Genomic DNA, 21,169 nt, shown 5'->3' on the forward strand with positions numbered 1-21,169 from the left:
AATTATTTGCCAAATTGAACAGCAGGTTAGCACATCATCTTAGGGAGAGCAACATTTGTTCATCATTGCTGTGTTAAATCTTGGAACTCCCTACCCAACAAGACTATGAGAGTCCCTTCACCAGAACGACCAGTCATTTTGGAAGGCACTTTAGCAACTTCTTCTCAAGAGAAATCAAGAATAGCCAACATTGCTGGCCTTGGCCATTCGTCTCAAGAAAGAACAGGAAAAGTGAGAAAAAGACTCTCATTAACCATTTTAACAAAATATATTATTATTTATTTTGGTATTCTGAACAAAAGAGAGCTTCAAGATTTGCACATATAGAGAATAAAAAGTTTTATAACAAATGACTTCTTGTTGCAGTCAAATAATTATAAGCTTAAACAGAATTTATCAACAGAAAAACATTGATTTAATTTATTCAAATAGTGAATATTAACTTGGAATTTTTTCAGTGACTGCATTAAAATTACTTTACAGTGGATTATCTATGATTTTCCTTCTTGCAAGTTCGGATTTCAGATTTACAGCCTATACAAAAAGAGAAAAGATTGTTTAAATAGATTAGCCCTGTAAAATCTGTGCACCAATAAATGTAACATGGGTATTAGCAACCATACCTAAACATTACTGATAATATATACATTGTTGTATTGCATTTCCATTTCTATTAACGTTCATGTGTGTTTGTACTGCTGGCTTTCTACTCTTCCATTTGATCCCCATGGCCTCTCTGAAGAAAAAAAAATTACTGTTTGCCATTAAAATGGGATTAGGAGGGTCACCAGGAGGTAGTCCTGTTCAGAAGTATAGTTAACAAGAAGGAATACAGGGGTTAACACTTTTATTTCACAGAAAATCAACAGCATGGAAACAAATCCAGCTCTTTGAGTCTACATCGGTCATCTACACTAATCCTAATATATTTTACCCCCACTCACCCACGCACAAAAGGCAATTTATCTAATAACCACTCTTCCGGGATGTGGAAGAAGACTGGAGCACCTCAGGGAAACCTATGCAGTCAAAGTGAGAATGTGCAATTTCTACAAAGATAATGCTGGAAGTTCAGAACAAATGCTTGAGACTGTGAGCATGTGAGACTGATGCTCTACTACTTGTTTTGATTCTTCTGCCCCCCTATAAATACTTTCCTTGAGGACATTACCAAACATATTTTATTAAAAGTGAACACAATTAAGGCAAGTAGATAGGTTTGAATGTGGAACACAAACATAAATAAGAGTATATAATGAAAATAATGTGACACAAAACTGTGAAGAAGGAAACTAATACCCTGATAGAAAGGTATTTAATACATCACTAGATCTTTAAATGTGCTGCTCATTATGATTCAATGAATGTGTTATTTTGGGCCTAGAACTTGGATCATGTAACCCAATGTTCCTGTGAACTACACAATTAAATTTCAATAAAATAAAATTAATCATAATGAACAAATTATAAACTCAATCCACAATTGGTTGGATCATGGAGAAACCTGGTTAGAGCACTGTACATTGTGCATATAGAAGCTCATTACAGACTTCTAAACTCTCCCATTGCAGCAGAGATGTTGGGAATATGTTAGATCAGAAATGCACAATTTCCTTTGAAAGTCCAGGACGTTGAGTTGAAGGGCCAGATATAAAGCTTCTCTAAGGACTGATTCATTCTTTTGAATGGTTTGTTGTCCTTAATGTAAAAGGCAAGATTTTTTAGTTCTTTTTATTAGATTTGATTTTTATGTTTTTAATTAAATAATAATTATTAAAGAAAGTTATTTTACTTCATCAAAAATGGCATTCTTTTTGACTGGTTCTGAATGTCTCTGATCATCAGATATATTTGAAGCAGTGAAAAAGCCTTCTCTCAGCAGGTCAGCTAGGAAATCCATGGGCAGGCTCAGGTTGTGCTACCAGAAGCCAACTTGCTATCCACTCTGTTGTTTAGAACAGCCCTGAAGTCATTAGCAGTTACAGAATTGCAAAACATTAGTATGGCAACTGGATTAGTGCAAAGAATGACCTGGAGGAACAAGCTGATAGCAATCATTACTAATGTTGTTTACCTCTGGGTCCACCATGTGTCTAGTGTGTTAATGAACAGAACGGTAACCGCACAGAGCAGCATTTAAATGGTGTGTTACCAAAACCTGGATACCATATCTGCACCTTTGGCTCACATATGTGTGGCCCCAGGAAGCAGGGGACAATTCTTCTCTTGCCTGTAGGGTGTGTTTCATCAGAACTAAAGTGCCCTACCAGAGCAGTTCCTAGTCCATGTCGTGCAGCACAGGCAATTAACCTTAGATAGGTTCTTCTTGGAACCCTCTCCTGCAACTCTTTAGTTGTGGCCTCTATGCACCAACAACCAGCCCAACTCTCACCTGAGTATCTCACCAATAATTTCCAGGCCAATCCTTGCCTGATTTCTTTAGAGTGACAAATTTTAAATCTCACTCAGCAGCGCTGTGATACACTTTGGGAGGAACTAGATTAATGGCATTTTTTTCTCATCTGTTTTCAATAAATGTTACATACACACAATCACAAAGAAATAATAAAATTATGAAGTAAGTATTTTAACAGAGATTCTACCACTGATTTTTTTTTCAGGCAAACCCTTTGTATCATAGATCTTCATACACATTTAATTCCAACTTCATTCTATTTGTCTAAATTTTCACTTTGTTATTTTTAAATTTAAATTTCAAAAAGACAGGGGAAAAAAGGTTTTAAAAAGGAGAGTTTCACGGGGCTGGGCACATCAGCAGTGGACTAACTGATTTGAAGAGAATGTGAGCTTCGCACAGGTTGGGGAGAAGTGCGCAGACGCAGTAGCTCACCATCGCACAAGGACACTGAGAAAACTCCAAAATAAAAGGGAGACGCTGTCTAGGGGAGCGGTCGTCAGAGGAGTGTAAGTCAGAGTAGTAGGGCTTTGGCTCATTGGGGCTTCGGCAAGGTAGGTTACTTCCTTTTCCCCTCCTCCTCTAACAAGAATAATGGGTATGACTGTGAGGCCAGTTTTCTGTTCTGGGTGTCAGATGTGGGATGTCCGGGACACTTCTAGCCTCCCCGATGGTCACATCTGCGCCAGGTGCATTGAGCTGCAGCTCACTAGAAACCGAGTTCGAGAACTGGAGCTGCACCTCGATGACCTTTGGCTTGTTACGAAGCGTGAAGAGGTGATAGACAGGAGCTACAAGGCAGGTAGTCGCCCCGGGGCCACAGGAGACAGATAAGTGAGTGACTGTCAGGAGGGGGAAGGGAGGGCGTCAGATAGTGGAAAGCACCCCAGTGGCTGTCCCCCTTAACAATAAGTACTCCATTTTGAGTGCTGTGGGGGGGGGGGTTGGGTCGACCTTCCTGGGGAAAGCAACAGTGGCTGTGCCTCTGGCACTGAGTCTGGCCCTGTGGCTCAGAAGGGTAGGGAATGGAAGAAGATGGTAGCGGTAGTAGGAGACTCTGTAGTTAGGGGGACAGATAGGGGATTCTGTGGGTGTGAAAAAGAAACAAGGATGGCAGTTTGCCTCCCAGATACCAGAGTTCATGATGTTTTTGAGCGCATCCACAATATTCTGAAATGGGAGGGTGAGCAGCCAGAGGTCGTAGTACATATTGGTACTAACGACATAGGTAGTAAAAGGATGGAGGTCCTGAAAGCAGAATACAGGGAGTTATAAAAGAAGCTGAGAAGTAGTATCTCAAAGGTAGTATTGCTACCTGTGCCACGCGACCATGAGTATAGGAATAGAATGAGGTGGAGGATAAATGCATGGCTGAAGGATTGGAGCAGGGGGCAGGGATTCAGATTTTTGGATCACTGGGACCTCTTCTGGGGCAGGTGTGACTGTACAAAAAGGATGGGTTGCACTTGAATCCGAGGGTGACCAATATCCTGGCAGGGAGGTTTGCTAATGCTATTGGGGAGTGTTTAAACTAGATTTGCAGGGGGGTAGGAACCGAAGTGAAGAGGCAGAGGATGGGGAGGTTGGAGCACAAGTAGAGACAGCTTGTAAGGAGTTTGTGAGGAAGGATAGGTAGATGTTAGAGCAAAGATGCACTTAGCCTGATGGTTTGAGATGTGTCTTTTTTAATGCAAGGAGTATCATAAACAAGGTGGATGAACTTAGAGCATGGATCAATACGTGGAACCATGGTATTGTGGTCATTACAGAGACTTGGATGTCTCAGGAGCAGGAATGGCTACTGAGTGTGCCAGTCTTTAAATGTTTCAAAAAGATCAGACAGGGAGGCAAAAGAGGTGGGGGTGTGACACTGCTAATTAGGGATAATGTCACGGTTGCAGAAAAGGAGGAAGTCATGGAGGGATGGTTTACTGAGTCAGTGTGAATGGAAGTCAGAAACAGGAAAGGGGCAATAACTCTACTGGGTGTTTTTATAGACCTCCCCCCCCCCCCAATAGTAACAGGAATATTGAGGAGTAGATAGGGAGGCAGATTCTGGAATGGTGCAATAATAATAGGGTTGTTGTGATGGGAGATTTTAACTTTCTTAATCTTGATTGGCATCTCAACGCAAGAGGTTTAGATGGGGTGGAGTTTGTTAGGTGTGCTCAGGAAGACTTCCTGACACAATATGTAGATAAGCCAACTAGAGAGGAGGCTATACTTGATCTGGTATTGGGAAATGAACCTGGTCAGGTGTCAGATCTCTCGGTGGGAGAGCATTTTGGAGCGAGTAACCATTACTCTATCTCCTTCACCACAGCGCTGGAGAGGGATATGAGCAGACAATTTGAGAAAACATTTAGTTGGGGTAGTGGGAAATATGATGCTATTAGGCAGGAACTTGGGAGCAGATGTTCTCAGGGAAATGCACAGCAGAAATGTGGCAAATGTTCCATTGAGGCAGGGAAAGGATGGTAGGGTTTAAGAACCATGGTGTACAAAGGATGTAGGAAATCTAGTCAAGAAGAAAAGAAAAGCTTACGAAAGGTTTTCAAGAAATTAGGTACTGTTAGAGTTCTAGAAAATTACAAGATTGCTAAGGAGCTTACGAATGGAATTAGGAGAGCCAAAAGGGGCCATGAGAAGGCTTTGGTGAACAGGATTAAGGAAAACCCCAAGGCATTCTACAAGTATGTGAAGAGCAGGAGGATGAGCCGTGTGAGAATAGGACCAATCAGGTACGATAGTGGAAACATGTGCATGGTGTCGGAGGAGGTAGCAGAGGTACTTAATGAATGTATTCACCAGGTAAAAAGATCTTGGCAATTGTGGGGATGACTTACAGCAGACTGATATGCTTGAGCATATAGACATTAAGAAAGAGGATGTGTTGGAGCTTTAGAAAAGCATTAAGTTAGATAAGTTACCGGGACCAGATGAGTTATACCCCAAGCTACTGTGGGAGTGAGAAAGGAGATTGCTGAGCCTCTTGCGATGATCTTTGCGTCATCAATAGGACAGGAGAAGTACCGGAGGATTGGAGGGCTGCAAATGTTGTTCCCTTGTTCAAGAAAGGGAGTACAGATAACCCAGGAAGTTATAGACCAGTGATTCTGACTTCAGTGGTGGGCAAGTTGCTGGAGAAGATCCTGAGAGGGAGGATTTATGAGCATTTGGAGAGACATAATCTGATTAGGGATAGTCAGCATGGCTTTTTCAAGGGCAGGTCATGCCTTATGAGCCTGATTGAATTCTTTGAGGATGTAACAAAACACATTGAAGAAGGTTGAGCAGTGGATGTCGTGTATATGGATTTAGTAAAGCATTTGATAAGGTTCCCCATGCAAGGCTCCTTCAGAAAGTGAGGCGGCATGGGATTGAAGGAGGCCTTGCTTTGTGGATCCAGAATTGGCTTGGCCACAGAAGGCAAAGAGTGGTTGTAGATCGTTTATTTTCTGCATGGAGTTCGTGACCAGTGATGTTCCACAGGGATCTCTTCTCTTTGTTATTTTTATAAATGACCTGAATGAAGACGTAGAAGGGTGGGTTAGTAAGTTTGCTGATGACACAAAGGTTGGGGGTGTTGTAGATAGTCTGGAGGGTTGTCAGAGGTTACAGCGGGACTTCGATAGGATGCAGAACTGCGCTGAGAAGTGGCAGATGGACTTCAACACAGATAAGTGTGAAGTGGTTCATTTTGGTAGGTCAAATTTGAAGACAGAATGTAATATTAATGGCAAAACTCCTGGCAATGTGGAGGATCTGAGAGATCTTGGGGTCTGTGTCCAAAGGACACTCAAAGCTGCTGCGCAGGTTGACAGCGTTGTTAAGAGGGCATATGGTGTGTTAGCATGCATCAAACGTGGGACTGAGTTCAAGAGCCGTGAGGTAATGTTACAGCTATACAAGACCTTGGTCAGACCCTGCTTGGAGTACTGTGTTCAGTTCTGGTCACCTCACTACAAGAAGGATGTGGATACTATAGAGAGAGTGCAGAGGAGATTTACAAGGATGTTGCCTGGATTAGAGTGTGTACCTTATGAGAACAGGTTGAGTGAACATGGCCTTTTCTCCTCAGAGTGACAGAGGATGAGAGGTGACCTGATAGAGGTATATAAAATGATGAGGGGCATTGATTGTGTGGATAGCCAGAGGCTTTTTCCCAGGGCTAAAATGGCTAACTCGAGGGGGCATAGATTTAAGGTGCTTGGAAATAGGTACCAAGGGGACGTCAGGGGTAAGTTTTTCACACAGAGAGTGGTGGGTGCGTGGAATGCACTGTCGGCGGCAGTGTTGGAAGCGGATACAATAGGGTCTTTTAAGAGCCTCTTAGATTTGTACATGGAACTTAGAAAAATAGAGGGCTATGCACTGGGGAAATTCTAGGCAGTTTGTAGAGTAGGTACATGGTCAGCACAACATTGTGGGCCCAAGGGCCTGTAATGCGCTGTAGATTTCGATGTTCTATGTTAATAATGACCTTAGAACTAGTTTCTCTCTCTAAAATAAAATAAACAATACTTCAATCTTAGAAATGCTAGAAAAATAAGTTTTCAAAATAATTATTTTTTATAACTTAATTTTCAAATTCCTATTGAACACTATTTGCAAATAAGAGCAATTGGTCAACCTACAACTTCTAACTCTCTCTTTGCAGCCTCTAATTCTTCTTGTGGTGTTCCCTTTGGTTGTTTTCTTCTAGCTTGCATCAATTCAATATGCTGCTGGATCCGTAGTTGCAAGTCACGATCTTTAACAGCTCTACAGAAAAATTATTACAAATTAATTTAAATTTCAAAGAATAATTTGTCAAGATTATAATGAGAATCATTAACTCCATTGCTTTTTCCCCATAATCTGCCTGTCCTGCTTGGCGTTTCCAACACTTTCTGTTTTTATTTCAGATTTGAAATTTACAGGTGGCACGGTAGATACCTTAGTGGTTAGCACAACACTTCACAGTTCAGCAGCCATATGAATGATGTGAACAACGTATTACAGCCTGTATAGTGTAACAAAGAGCTTTCATACAGAGGATGTTGACATTAGTTCACTTAACTTGCCAACAGATTTGAAAAATCTTTTAGAATCATCATGAGTAATACAGCTCCTGTACTCTGAAGTGCCCATGTCTTGGAAACATCCTGGAGGACAATGATCATTAGCTTTGTGTCAGATTTGAGGTTTTAATTTTCAAACACTTACTGCTAGGAGATTAAAGAGTTGCTGATAACCTTAGTCTATTATCACTTTTTTCAGCACTGTCAAAACTATCAACACATCCAAGGGCCTAACCCTAACCGTAAGAAAAGAACACAGATTATCTAGGGTGGAATAGTTATTTGCCTCCCATTGGAAGAACTACTTTGAAGAACTCCCTAACCATGGCTCTTTTCTTGAGTGTCCTTAATTACCCTGTCCATTCCAGCATCATCTGAGAAGTCATCATATAAATTAAAGATTATAGTGTCCATTAATTCCCTCATTAATTGTTCCAAGATAAATGCTTGCAGATATAAAGTTCAGAGTGATGCCAAATTAGACATACTATAACTGTCTTTTTAATATACTTAAAATCCTGGCATCTATTGAACAATGTGGAAAAATTGCTCAAGAATATCTGGTTCATAATAAGATGATGGAACGTCTCACTGACAAAAGGCATTTAGGAGCCAGATATTGACCAGTGGGGTGAACTCCAGAAGTGAGGTGAAATGACTCCCTTTGACATAAAAGCAGCATTTGGCTTACTTTGATATTATGGAGATAACCCGCTAGTGACTGGTGTCAAACTACAAAGGAGGATTACCATCGCTGCTCGGACACTGTTATAGGAATTCCTTCGTGTCCTAGGACTAATCAGTTGCTTTCTTCCATTATAGGTCAGGTAGAACATTTGTTGATTATTGTCAAATTCTATTTGCAACTCCAGAAGAAATAAGCAATCCATACCCAAGTGCAAGATGATCTACACAATATACAAATGGAGATTGCTAAGCGTTTAGTAATATCTTCCCAGATGCTAAGAAAGTGTCTAACCATCAACTGCTAATATGGAATGGTATTACCATTACCACCAAAATATCTCAGGATCTCTACTTGTCAGATATACAACTGTCAAAACCACACCAATACAGTGACTACAAGATCATGTAAGATCATACAAGATCCTACAGTATATACTACATGACAATCTAAAGTCCTACTCAAGAAATACTTTGGATGGGGAAATTTTGAGTAACACACACAATATGCTGGAAGAACTCAGCAAGTCAGGCAGCATCTATGGAGGGGAATAAACAATTGATATCTCCGGCTGAGAATCTTCATTAGAACAGATCTAAAATCCCACCACCAAGGCACAATTCATGGAAGTGATTCACTTGACAGCTCCAACAACTGAAAATTAATAGCTTTCAGGAAAAAACTGCCTGCTTGATTAATACCTAAACTTTATTCTATCCACCACTGTGTACTGCAGCTAATGTGTGTTCTGTCTACAAAAATATACCACAGTTGCTTAGCAACACACACAAAAAATGCTGGTGAACGCAGCAGGCCAGGCAGCGTTCGGATCTCCCCCTCTGCCTCCCACTTTCAAATCTCTTTACTATTTCTTCTTTCAGTTAGTCCTAACGAAGGGTCTCGGCCCGAAACGTCGACTGCACCTCTTCCTATAGATGCTGCCTGGCCTACTGCATTCACCAGCACTTTTTGTGTGTGTTGCTTGAAATTCCAGCATCTGCAGATTTCCTCGTGCCACAGTTGCTTACCTAGGCTACTTTGACAGTATCTCCCAAACCCCTAATTTCTCCTGCCATAAAGGACAAGACTGGCAGATGAAGAACAGAAGTAGCTGCAGGTGGCTTTCCAAGTCATATATCATAGGGACATGGAAAAACAATGTCTTTCCTTCAGCTTTGCCTGAAACTGCCTGCTGTACCTTGGCAACATGAACTGCAGCAGCTTAATAAGATGACGTTTGAACAATCAGCTACAATATGTTGGTTGATTATATATGTTGTGTTGCATAAATATTTTAATATTTACTAATAAATAGTAGTAAGCCAGGTAAGGTTTCAGTTCACTGAAGTTGAATGTTTAATATGGAAACTACAGAAAACTGTAACAGAATTCCAAGTAAGCAAATGTTGGTGATATTTTTTACTCAATTATCCATTTAGTTTATATGTTCCTCTGTTTTGCTAGTTTGAAAATCTGATTATTATTATATACCCCATATTTCCTCAGATCTGTATCATTATCTGACTCATCTTAATTTTATCTATTCTCACTAACAGGTTATTTTCTGCTTTTTGTTATAACCTTGCACATGGTTCCATATTTTTGGGCTTCTATTCTGGACCACTTCCTTAAGCATACTTTAAAGAGGCTTCTTTCTGCTTACACTTTTAACATACCCCAAGAGATATTTCAATGTTGCATGACTGTCTATATTTAGGAATGCAAAACCAAATGTCATGCTGACCTTCCCCAATAAGTCAATGTTTTTCCAAATGTAAATAAATCCTGTTCCAAAGAATCTTCTGTAACAATTTCCCTCCCACAATGCAATGTTTATCAGCTTATAATTTCCTGGTTTGTCACTATTGCCCTTCTTAAATCAAGTGTATAAAATAATGAGTGGTACAGATAGACCAGACTTTAGAAAACTCTTCTGCATATCGGGGGTAGATAAAATTTGGAGAGATAGATTTAGGGTGAGGAGCAAGAGATTTAGAGGATATCTACTTCCCCAATAAGTGTTGAGAACTTGGCATACACTGCCTGACAGAGTGGTGGAAGCAGAGTTAAAGGTACTTAACAAGTGTCCAGATGAGCTTGCATCACCTAAGCATAGAAGGCCAAGGGTCAAGTGTTGGAAGATGGAATTAATAGGAACAGGTGCCCACTGGTCAGCATGGACGTACGGGCCAAATGCATGTTTCTATCCTCTTGACTCTATGACTAAGTTAGGTAGTATTTCATTGAAGTTTTAATTTTTTTTATAAGTATTTCAAGCATTCATGACATCTTCTGTAGCTCATCATCCACATCTTAAGCCAACTATCTGTAATAGTACTTGCAATTGATCCTTTATCCACTAACTCAGAATAAAAACCTATTTAAACTACAGTATAAAATTAAATAATGAGCCTTTGATTTTACACATTGAACTAAAATATGTTGTAACTGAACTTTTCAATAAATGTTGGCTTAAAGAACAGTACGCATAATTAGTGACATAAGAGAAGCTCGTCATTTAACCTATGAGTCAGCCACATAATTGTGCTAACTCCATACCATAAGGGGAGGGGAAGTGGGGGGGTGGGAGGGAACGTCGACTCAGACCATGAGAGGCCTGTGTCCGGCATTTTCATGCCTTACAAGGCGCAGACTGGAAGTCTGTGTGGGGCGCCACTCCTTGCACAGACACTAGAGCAATGTATGGTTAAGTGCCTTGCTCAAGGACACAAACACGCTGCCACAGCTGAGGCTCGAACTAGCGACCTTCAGATCACTAGACGAACACCTTAACCACTTGGTCACGTGCCACAGACACATATCACAAAAATAGCAGATATTGCATTCATTGGTTATCTGAAATACTACAGAAGAGAATAGCTACATATTGTTCAGCATTATTTGAGCTCCAGATTTTAGCTGAAGCATCAAGTAGTATAGTATAACATAGAAAACCTTGACCTTCTATCAAAGCAATTGAATAATATACATCTATCACTATGTAGTGTGCTATTAATAGTTACTTTAGGGTAAATCATCCTCTTATGTGATGGTATATATACATGTGAGGAAGAGTGGAAAGGTGGTTTCGAAGTCAAAGTACATTTATTCTCAAAGTATGTATACTTTATGGAACCTTGAGATTCATCTTCATACAGGCAGCTACTAAACAAAGAAACCTAACAGAACCCATTAAAACAAAAGAAGACTGTCAAACACCTAACACGCAGAGAAAAAAAATGTGCAAACAATAAAATTATACAATTAGTATTCAGAACTGAAGTTCACAAAAGTAAGTCCACACTGTGATAGCTGCAGGCCACAACCACAGTTTGGTGCAGAGATGAGTAAACCTTGCGGAGTAATGAGTTGAAGTTAAGTACGGAGATGAATAATTGTGGAGCACTGTATTGAACCAGCCGTGCCTTGCCTCAGGCCCTGACACCCTGTCCTTTTCAATCTGGCCTGGCACTTAAATCGTCTAGACCTTGCTCTCAGACCTGGATCCTGCTGCTTCGATATGCTCTTGGGCCAGTGCCCTGCCACCTCAATTCAGCCCATGCCCTCCTTTTCCAATTCGGTCTGGCACTTAAATTGATCTTTCCACACTCTCAGGCCCAGATCCAGGCTCCACAGCCTTGAACCTGCATCCCCTCCACTTCCCTCACCTCGGTTCTGCCAATTTGAATTGCCTCCAGATTCGCTCCAAGAATGGCCAAACATTGGCTCATTCTCCACTCTCTGGCCTGGATCCCAACACCTTGATTCAGCCTGTACACACCGTGCTGCAGCCGCCCTGCACCTTCAAGACTTTAGTTCTCACTGCAAAAATGCCAGGATATACAGGCAGATCAAAAGCTCTGCTCCGACAGGGAAGTTACAGTCTATTGTTTGCAGTGATTGTTTAGCAGAAAAAGTGTAATTAATGAAGTATTTGGTAGTTTTCTTTTGTTTTATTTGCCACCTTCAAGTAGTCACTGAGCGTTGCCAACACCATCTTACACTGGAATGGTTTGAGCAAGTTTTTGTTGGAAGAGAAGACATGAGGGAATAAGCAAATTCTTCCAAGTAAAAATCTTAAATGAATAAAGATGTTTTTTTAGATGCAACACAAGCAACACATAATAAGGAAAGTTTTATATATGTTAAATTTTGAACATATTGATTGCTTTCACATTATTGATGTAGAATTCTACTGATGGAATTGAACCCTTAAAATATACCTTAATTCTTTGATTTCCTTCTCAAAATCCACTTTTTGGTTATTTTTGTGGACAGGTGTTTTTTTCGCATCAATGACTCTTACTGTGTGGTAGTAGTTTGGATCTGTAGCAAATGGTGCATTCTTCACTATCTGCGCAAAGAACATCAAATAACAATCTGTATATATTAATTATCCTCTCAGGAGTTGCAGTCATTCACAATCTGTATTTTGCAAATATCTATTAAACCATACAGGAAATTTACACCCACTGAAGGTGGAAGTTTGGTGTAGCACTCTGCCACAGTATAGAAGGGTCATACCAAGCTGATTGATAATATCAACAAACTATGACTCTAATCATCTGTGGTTAGCACTCTGTCTTTCAGAACATTTCTAAATAGGACTGCCCACATATGAATTTTTATAATAACTATTGATATAAAAATCACAGGAAGAGGATTAATATATCAAGGTCTCTGAAAAGTGGAAATATATTGTACACACTAAGGGTTTGTAGAATTAGTTTTATTGCATTTTTTTTTAATGGGTATTTTGATAGCAACTACTGTATTGTTATTGTTATTTTCTTTGCAGTTTAATTTTCTTATGTCTGCTTGGATCGATGCAGTTATAAAGAAGACAAGACAGTGGCTATACTTCATTAGGAGTTTGAAGAGATTTGGTATGTCAACAAATACATTCAAAAACTTCTATAGATGTACCATGGAGAGTATTCTGACAGGCTGCATCATTGTCTGGTATTGGGGGGGGGGGGTGGTGTCTACTGCACGGGACTGGAAGAAGCTGCAGAGGGTTGTAAATTTAGTGGCTCTATCTTGGGTACTAGCCTACAAAGTACCCAGGACATCTTCAAAGAGCGGTGTCTCAGAAAGGCAGTGACCATTATTAAGGACCTCCAACACCCAGGGCATGCTCTTTTCTCATTGTTAACATCAGGTAGGAGGTATAGAAGCCTGAAGGCACACATTCAGCGATTCAGGAACAGGTTCTTCCCTACTGCCATCCGATTCCTGAATGGACATTGAACCTGTGAACACTGCCTCACTTTTTAAATATATATTATTTGTTTTTGCACAATTTTTAATCTATTCAATATACATTTACTGTAATTTTTATTTATTTTTCTTCTATATTATGTATTGCATTGAACTGCTGCTGCTAAGTTAACAAATTTCACAACAGATGCTGGTGATAATAAACCTGATTTTGATTCTGATTCTGAACAAATGCAGGATTAAGAGCAAAACTGACAGAAAAACTTACAGAAAATGGAACAAACTAGGACATATACAAACAGCATGTCAGCCAGACAAAAATAACTGGACTGCACTGGAAAGAGATAAAGATTAAAAAGTCAAGTTGCAATTTCAAAAAGATCACTGATCTGCATGCTGTTGATAAAAAATCTGATAATAATGAGAATGACTCACGACTGGGTAGTCTTGAGATTTATAATGTGAAAACTGACAAGAGACAAGTAATATGACTTACACCAGAAGTGAACAGTAAATTAATTGAAATGGAATTGGACACTGGCTTGATGTTTCAATTACTCTACAAAATGAGCTTGAACAGCATTTCAAAGATACCATTGGATTCCTGTGGATATTCAATAAAGAACATATACAGTACTGGCAAAAGGTAACTCCTGTAGGAATGACTTTCATAACAGTGAAATACAGCAACCATTGGGCTTGTATGTGGTAAAAGCAGGAGAATCAGCATTATGGGGTCATGAGTGGCTGAGACAACTTCAATTTGATTGGAGATCCACCCATCATTTGCATACCACATCCCCTGCAAGAGAGTTAACTGAAAGCTAGTTAAGAAAGGTACTGGATGATGTCACAGAAGTGTTCAAGGATGGTATTGGATATGCAAACTATCAAGGGTAAAACAGTGTTAAATGAAAATACCACACCCACATTTTACAAAGCCCATCTGGTACCTTATACCATCCATAATAAAGTAGCCAGAAAACTAGATTGCATGGAAGCTGGAGGAATTCTTTCTAAGTATGAGTGGAGCCCATGGGCAACACCAGTGGTTCCAGTAGCCAAGAAGAATGGGTCGGTCAGGAGCTGTGGTGATTGTAAGTACACTATCAATACACTCTGCCCAGGATAAAGAACATCCTTGCAAATCCTTCTGGAGGGAAACGCTTCAGCTGACTTAGCTGAGGCCTGCCTAAAGATGGAGATAGAAGCAGAGTCTAAAAGTGTTTCTCACCATAAGCACTCACAAAGGCTTTATCCCTTTAATGGGCTTATTTTTGGGGTAGCATCTGTGCCAGCACTCTGATAGAAAGCTATGGACAAGGCGATGAAAGGCTGTCTGGGTACTCATTATTAGTTATTTTGTTTTTTTTTCCTTCTGTATTATGTATTGCATTGAACTGCTGCTGCAAGTTAACAAATTTCACGTCACATGCCGGTGATGATAAACCAGATTCTGATTCTGGATTTTATATCATTGCTTATGCATGTGCAATTGTTCAGCATGTCCTCTAGTGGCTTGAATTCATTCTATTAGAAACTTGTTAGTTATCACATTATTTGAATATGGACTATCGGATTGGTTAACTCTCATCTACAAATCTGAAAGGAATGACTGTTATCTATGGTATAAGAAGAGCAGAGCACACTGGCTTGCCATTTTCTTTCTTCCATTGCTATTAGACTCTTGCTACTTTCCTGTTCAATTCCTTTGTTCTCTTAGCATTTCATAAAATGATCATGAAGCCACAAGTTTTATGCTTCATTCTTGACTTGTGAAAGAACTTGAATCAAAAACATCAGAATCCAACATTATTGTGTCATAGTGAACCATATCTGATCAATCGCGAGAATGTGGCAAGTGCACATAATGTGACTGATCATGCGGTGAATTGATTAAGCTTCCTACATAACTCAGTTACAATATTTAATTCTATTGTGATGGACAATCACTGCCTTTGGGAAAGGGGGGCCTTATTTTTTGCCAAGCTCAGCTTTCTATACAGCTGATGATATTTCTGAAGATCAAAGTGCTGTTTTTGAATAAGTTAAACTTTCAACCACTATCTTTTAAATTTAGTTTCTGGTCGTAAATGGGAGCCAGTCTTCAGTTCTTAATGTAATTGGAAAGAAGTAATTACTTTGAAGTTGAAAAGCCAGCTTTGCAAGCAAGCACTGGCTGTCTAAAAACAACGCTGGCTAAGTTATTATTTTAAGGAAGCTTGCAGGCCAGATGGATATTACTGTTTAGCCTATCTATAGCTGACTTCTTAATAAGTTGAAAGGTTTATGTATTCATGGGGTTAGCTTCACAGCATACCTGAGAATTCTGTTTCCAGAAATTTTTGGAACACTTGTGTTAAAAGGTATCTAAAAGAATACACATATTTGTGAAGTCATCCAAGTTGCAGAGAAATAGTATAAATTTAGACAGTAGATCAGGCTTTTTAGGAATGGTTCAGGAATATCAAGAAGATGAGATAACTAGAATCCATTCCTCCGCCTTCAATTTCTGTGATGGGTGACTGGTTTGTCTGTGGCACATGAGTATGTTTTTTAGCTTGTAGGAATTGTACCTGTGTTTTATAAATCCTTTGTGTTTTAGAAATGGTTTGTGATTTGTAAGTCTTTTATAAGGATGACTTCAGACATGAAAGGGTTATCATACAAGGAACTTTTGATGGCTCTGGATCTGTACTCGCTGGAATTCAAAAGGATGAGGCGGGGGGACTCTCATTGAAACCTTTCAAAAGTTGAAAGGCCTAGATTGAGCAGATATGGAAAGGATGTTTCCCATCATAGGAGAGTCTAGGACAAGAGAGCACAGCCTCAGGATAGGGGGGCGCCCTTTCAAAACAGAGATGCGGATAAATTTCTTTAGCCAAAGGATGGTGAATTTGTGGAATTTGTTGCCACATGCAGCTGTGGAGGCCAAGTGATTGGGTGTATTTAAGGCAGACATTGATAGGTTCTTGATTGGACATGGCATCAAAGGTTATGGGGAGAAGGCGGGAACTGGGGTTGAGGAGGAGAAGAAAAAAGGATCATCTATGATTGAATGGCAGAGCAGACTCAATGGGCCAGATGGCCTAATTCTGCTCCTATATCTTATGGTCTTAAGATACAAATCCTCTGATTTTTAAATGTGTTTTAAGACTGTGGCTTGGATTTAAATATGTATCACTGAAAATGGAAATACAGTGTTTAAATTACTATATCAGCAGGAGGTATCTCCTTCTTGGTGTGTGTGGGGGGGGGGGGGAGAAACTTGCCATGAAGGATAAACAGAGAAGTATAACCTCCCTTAAGTGAGGGTACCCGTGGCTATCTATAATCGGGTAGGACTCAAGATCTTTCTTTGAGTTTAGAAATTTGCGATCAGAAAACCCAAAACTGTCACATATTACTCTGTTGTCATTCTTGTTCTGCGCATACAGTACATTACCCTTTTAATAAACTTGACAACCATTTAAGGGTGCTGTGTATGGCTGTGACAAAAACAGAATGCAGCCATTCTTTACATTGTGATCAGCAGTGATTATGTATAATTAATCATGAATATAAGGGCGAAAGAGAGCAGTGGTTACAGTAGCCACGATCAGAAAAGAGACTCTAGAATCTGATCCTGCAATCAGAATAAATTATAATAAGTGATCTGAAGTGGGTGACATCAACCTCATTGTACTTCACCATAAATGTAAAAGCATACCCATTTTATCATAGGATAGATTTTCCATCTCCTTTCCTGGGTGAAGTATTTAATTTGCAGGCATCAGCAATGACCCATAACATTTAATAGTATGTTTTGATTGCTCTGAGTTCCTTGAGGATAACCTAAAATATGACAAATTACTTCAGTTCTTAATAAAGCATTCATCTTCAACTGCTTCAACAATGATCTTCCTTCAATAAGTAATAAAAAACTTGACAAATGATAAATTAATTTGAAAGGAAAAGTCTGAACATTTTTATAATCAAGTACCATGTTCTTTTCTGATAGATGTGGAGACCTTTGGATTCTTTCTTTTTCTTTCTTTTCTTGCAACAGCTGAGCTTTATCCCTCCAATTCTTCAATACTTTATAATCTCTGGAAATATGTAAACATCGATTTTATTTCTATTAATTTTTGAAATAGACAAAGCAAAAGAAACTAACTCTAGTCATAAATGATATCAAACAAAAATGTGAGAATGTTTTATAATTCCATATCATGAACTATTGTCATGGAGCAGGATGAGAAGTTAATTTAAATTACAATGGAAACAGACTTGAACTATATAATATTCTAAGCTGTAATAAACTAAGAAACAAAACTGAATATTGTTAGAACCAAAATCAATTAACATTTTATATGTAATATTTAGCTCAAAGTAAATTTTCAAAATCTTTAATTGACAATGTCTGGGTTCAGTTTGAGTTCCACCAAAGTCAGTCAGCTCCTGACTCCATGACAGCCTTGGTCTGAATATGAATAAAAGAGCTGAACTGTAGAGGAAAAGCAAGAATAACTTCCTTTGATATTAATGTAGAATTTGACCAAGCATGCCATCAAAAAGCTCTGCTTAAACTGAAATCAATGGGAAACAGGGGGAAAACCCTGTACTGGTTGGGATCATAGCTAGCACAAAAGAAGACTGGAGGTCAATCATCTCAGCCATAGGTCATCTCTGCAGGAGAATCCCAGGCTTAATCATCTTCAATTGCTTCTTCAATAACCTTCCTTCAGTAAGTAAGAATACTTAATAATGATTGTACAATATTCAGCACCATTTACTACTCCTCAGACAATGAAGCAGTCAAGAAATTTGGCATGTCTACCAACTTTGTTTGATACACCATGGAAGGCATCCTATTTGAATGCATCGCGACTTGGTATGACAATTACTTTGCCTGTGACCACAAGAACCTGCAGAGAATTGTGGACATAGCTGAGCACATCATGGAAACAAATCTCCCCTCCATGGAATGTGTCTACACTTTTCAATGCCTTGGTAAAGCAGTCAGTATAATCAAAGACCACACCCATTCCAGACATTCTCTCATCCCCTCCCCCACTGTGTGGAAGATCTAAAAAAGCCTGAAAACAATTACCACCAGGCTCAAGGACGCTTCTGCCCCAGTATTATTAGGCTACTGAATAGTTCCCAAGTACGATAAAATGGACTCCTGACCTCACAATCTACCTCATAATGAGCTTGCACTGCACTCTATCTGTAATTGTAATACTTTTTTTTCTTGCACTTTTATTATTTTAGCTTGTACTACATCAAAGCACCGTTGTAAAGAATTGATCTGAATGAATGGTATGCAAGACAAGTTTTCACTGTATCTCAGTATGTGACCAATTTATCCAAATACAGCAACACATGGGGACTGATAGGTGCATGTAACATTTGCGCCACACACACATGCCAGTCAATGATGATACCAACAAGTGAATTATCTAACCATAACCCAGTGATATACAATGGCGTTACTACAACTGAAAGCCTCTATCAGTATCTGGGGATTACCATTAACCAGAAACCGAACAGGAATACCCATATATGTTATGTGACCACAAGAATAGGTCAGATGTAGAAATCCACAAGACCATAAGGTATAGGAGCAGAATTAGACCATTTGGCCCATCAGGTCTGTTCCACCATTTCATCATGGCTGATCCAATTTTCCTCTCAGCACCAATCTCCTGCCATCTCCCCGCATCCCTTCATGCCTGGACTAATCGAGAATCTATCAATCTTTGCCTTAGATGTACATAAAGATTTGGCTTCCACAGCTGCCTGTGTCAAAGAGTATCCCACAGATTCACCACTCTCTGGCTTAAAAAATTCCTCCTTATCCTCGTTCGAAAAGGACACCCCTCTATTCTGAGACCGTATCCTTTGGTTTTAGACTCTTCCACCAAAGGAAACATCCTCTCCACATCTACTCTATCAAAGCTTTTCACCATTCAATAGGTTTCAATGAGGTCATCCCTCATCCTTCTGAACTCCAGTGAATACAAGCCCAGAGCCATCAAATGCTCTTCATTTGACAAGCCATTCAATTTTGGAATAATTTTTGTGAACCACCTTTGAACCTTCTCCAGTTTCAGCACATCCTTTCTTTTCTTTTCCAATATGTTTTATTGATTTCTATACAGAAGAATAGAGTCCAAGAGAATACATATTATAAAGCAAAATAAAAAATATAATAATACCAGATACAGTATATTGAATAACATTAACAAACTCCTTACCCTGTATTCATATAGATTAGATTAATTCGTATATTAGAATATAAACAATCTTTTCTAAGGTAAGGGGCGCAAAACTGCTCACAATACTCCAAGTGAGGCCTCACCAGTGCTTTATAAAGTCTCAACATTACATCCTTACCTTTAAGTTCTAGCTCTCTTGAAATAAATGCTAACATTGCACTTGCCTTCCTCACCACACTCAACCTGCAAATTAACCCAAGCACTTTGCCCAAGTCAGTTTTTCTTTTGTATTTTCTCTCCATTTAGAAAATAGTCAACCCATTCATTTTTTCTACCAAAGTGCATGACCATACACTTCCTGACACTGTATTCCATCTGCCACCTCTTTGCCCATTCTCCTAATCTGTCCAAATTTTTCTGTAGCCTCTCTACTTCCTTAAAACTACCTGCTCCTCCACCTATCTTCATATCATCTGCAAACTTTGTAACAAAGCCATCAATTCTATCATCCAAATCATTGACATACAACATAAAAAGAATTGGTCCTGACACCTGTGGAATAGCAACAGTCACCAGCAGCCAGCCAGGAAAGGCTCCCTTTATTCCCTCTCTTTGCTCCTGCCAATCAGCCACTGTTGTACCCGTACTAGAGAATCTTTCCTGTAATACCATGTTGACTATGGCCTATTTTATCATGTGCCTCCAAGTACCCCGAGGCCTCATCCTTAATAATCAACTCCAACATCTTCCCACCACTGAGGTCAGACTAACTGGCCTATAGTTTCCTTCCTTCTGCCTCTCTCCCTTTTTGAAGAGTGGAGTGACATTTGCAATCATGTGGTGAACAATTTGAGCTTCCTAATTCACCAAGGCCAACCACTATTTATAAAGCTTGTTAGAGTGATTTTTGGGTTTAGCACATTTACATTTAGCAAATAATTTTGGCTTCCAGTCTTTGGGTCTGAGTATAAATTGTGAATTTAATTGGAGTGCAGCTCTGAACAATAGGTTCCTAAAAGCCATGAATCCCAGACCAGACAATGCTGACTAAAATTCATTTGGATGTCTGTGGCATGGGTGCAAATCAGGAGGTGTGAAGTTTGTGTGTAGTTTCAAAAAAAACATTGTAGATACATTGTAAATATAGAATTGGCCTTTTATATTTAGCACGTAAGATTTTAAACTGAATATTGGGCCAGCCAGATCTTTCAACTGAAAGCATCTCCATATGATGCCTGCTGTTTTTTGTTTTGTTGAATAAAGCTGCTTCATATCTGCCAGTACTTTTCTCCGGTGACTTCATTCACGCACAACAAGGCTCAAGTCAGGAGTATGATGGCATACCCCCAACTTGCTTGAATGAATGCAGTTTCAACAACAATCAGGAGCTCATCATCATATAGGGCATAGTAACCCACTTCTTAGGGTTGCTACACCCTAAATGATATTGAGCAATTAATTATTGTTGAAATGGCACTCTTTCAAGCAAGTTGGGAGTATGCTATCACACATCTCAGCAAGGAAGCAGAGTAACAGCAGACTGTACCATCTACAGCACGTACTGCTAAAACTCACCCAAACT

General features: G+C 39.4%; 1 protein-coding gene across 2 annotated transcripts in view; it reads right to left on the bottom strand.

The window, feature by feature from the left end:
* Positions 1–290: 290 nt before the first annotated feature.
* Positions 291–21,169, bottom strand: part of LOC134358736 (leucine-rich repeat-containing protein 27-like) — a 72,518-nt gene continuing 51,639 nt past the window's right edge. For both annotated transcript variants that reach the window (XM_063071196.1, XM_063071195.1), the window contains 4 exons: positions 17,367–17,472; positions 12,388–12,518; positions 7,054–7,180; positions 291–534 (listed from right to left, as the gene is read on the bottom strand). In XM_063071196.1, coding sequence (XP_062927266.1) covers positions 478–534; positions 7,054–7,180; positions 12,388–12,518; positions 17,367–17,472 — 421 coding nt within the window. In that variant the 3' untranslated portion in view covers positions 291–477. The remainder of the gene's footprint in view (positions 535–7,053; positions 7,181–12,387; positions 12,519–17,366; positions 17,473–21,169) is intronic.

The sequence above is a fragment of the Mobula hypostoma genome, chromosome 19 (assembly GCF_963921235.1).
Source record: "Mobula hypostoma chromosome 19, sMobHyp1.1, whole genome shotgun sequence".
NCBI classification, from domain to species: Eukaryota; Metazoa; Chordata; class Chondrichthyes; order Myliobatiformes; family Myliobatidae; genus Mobula; species Mobula hypostoma.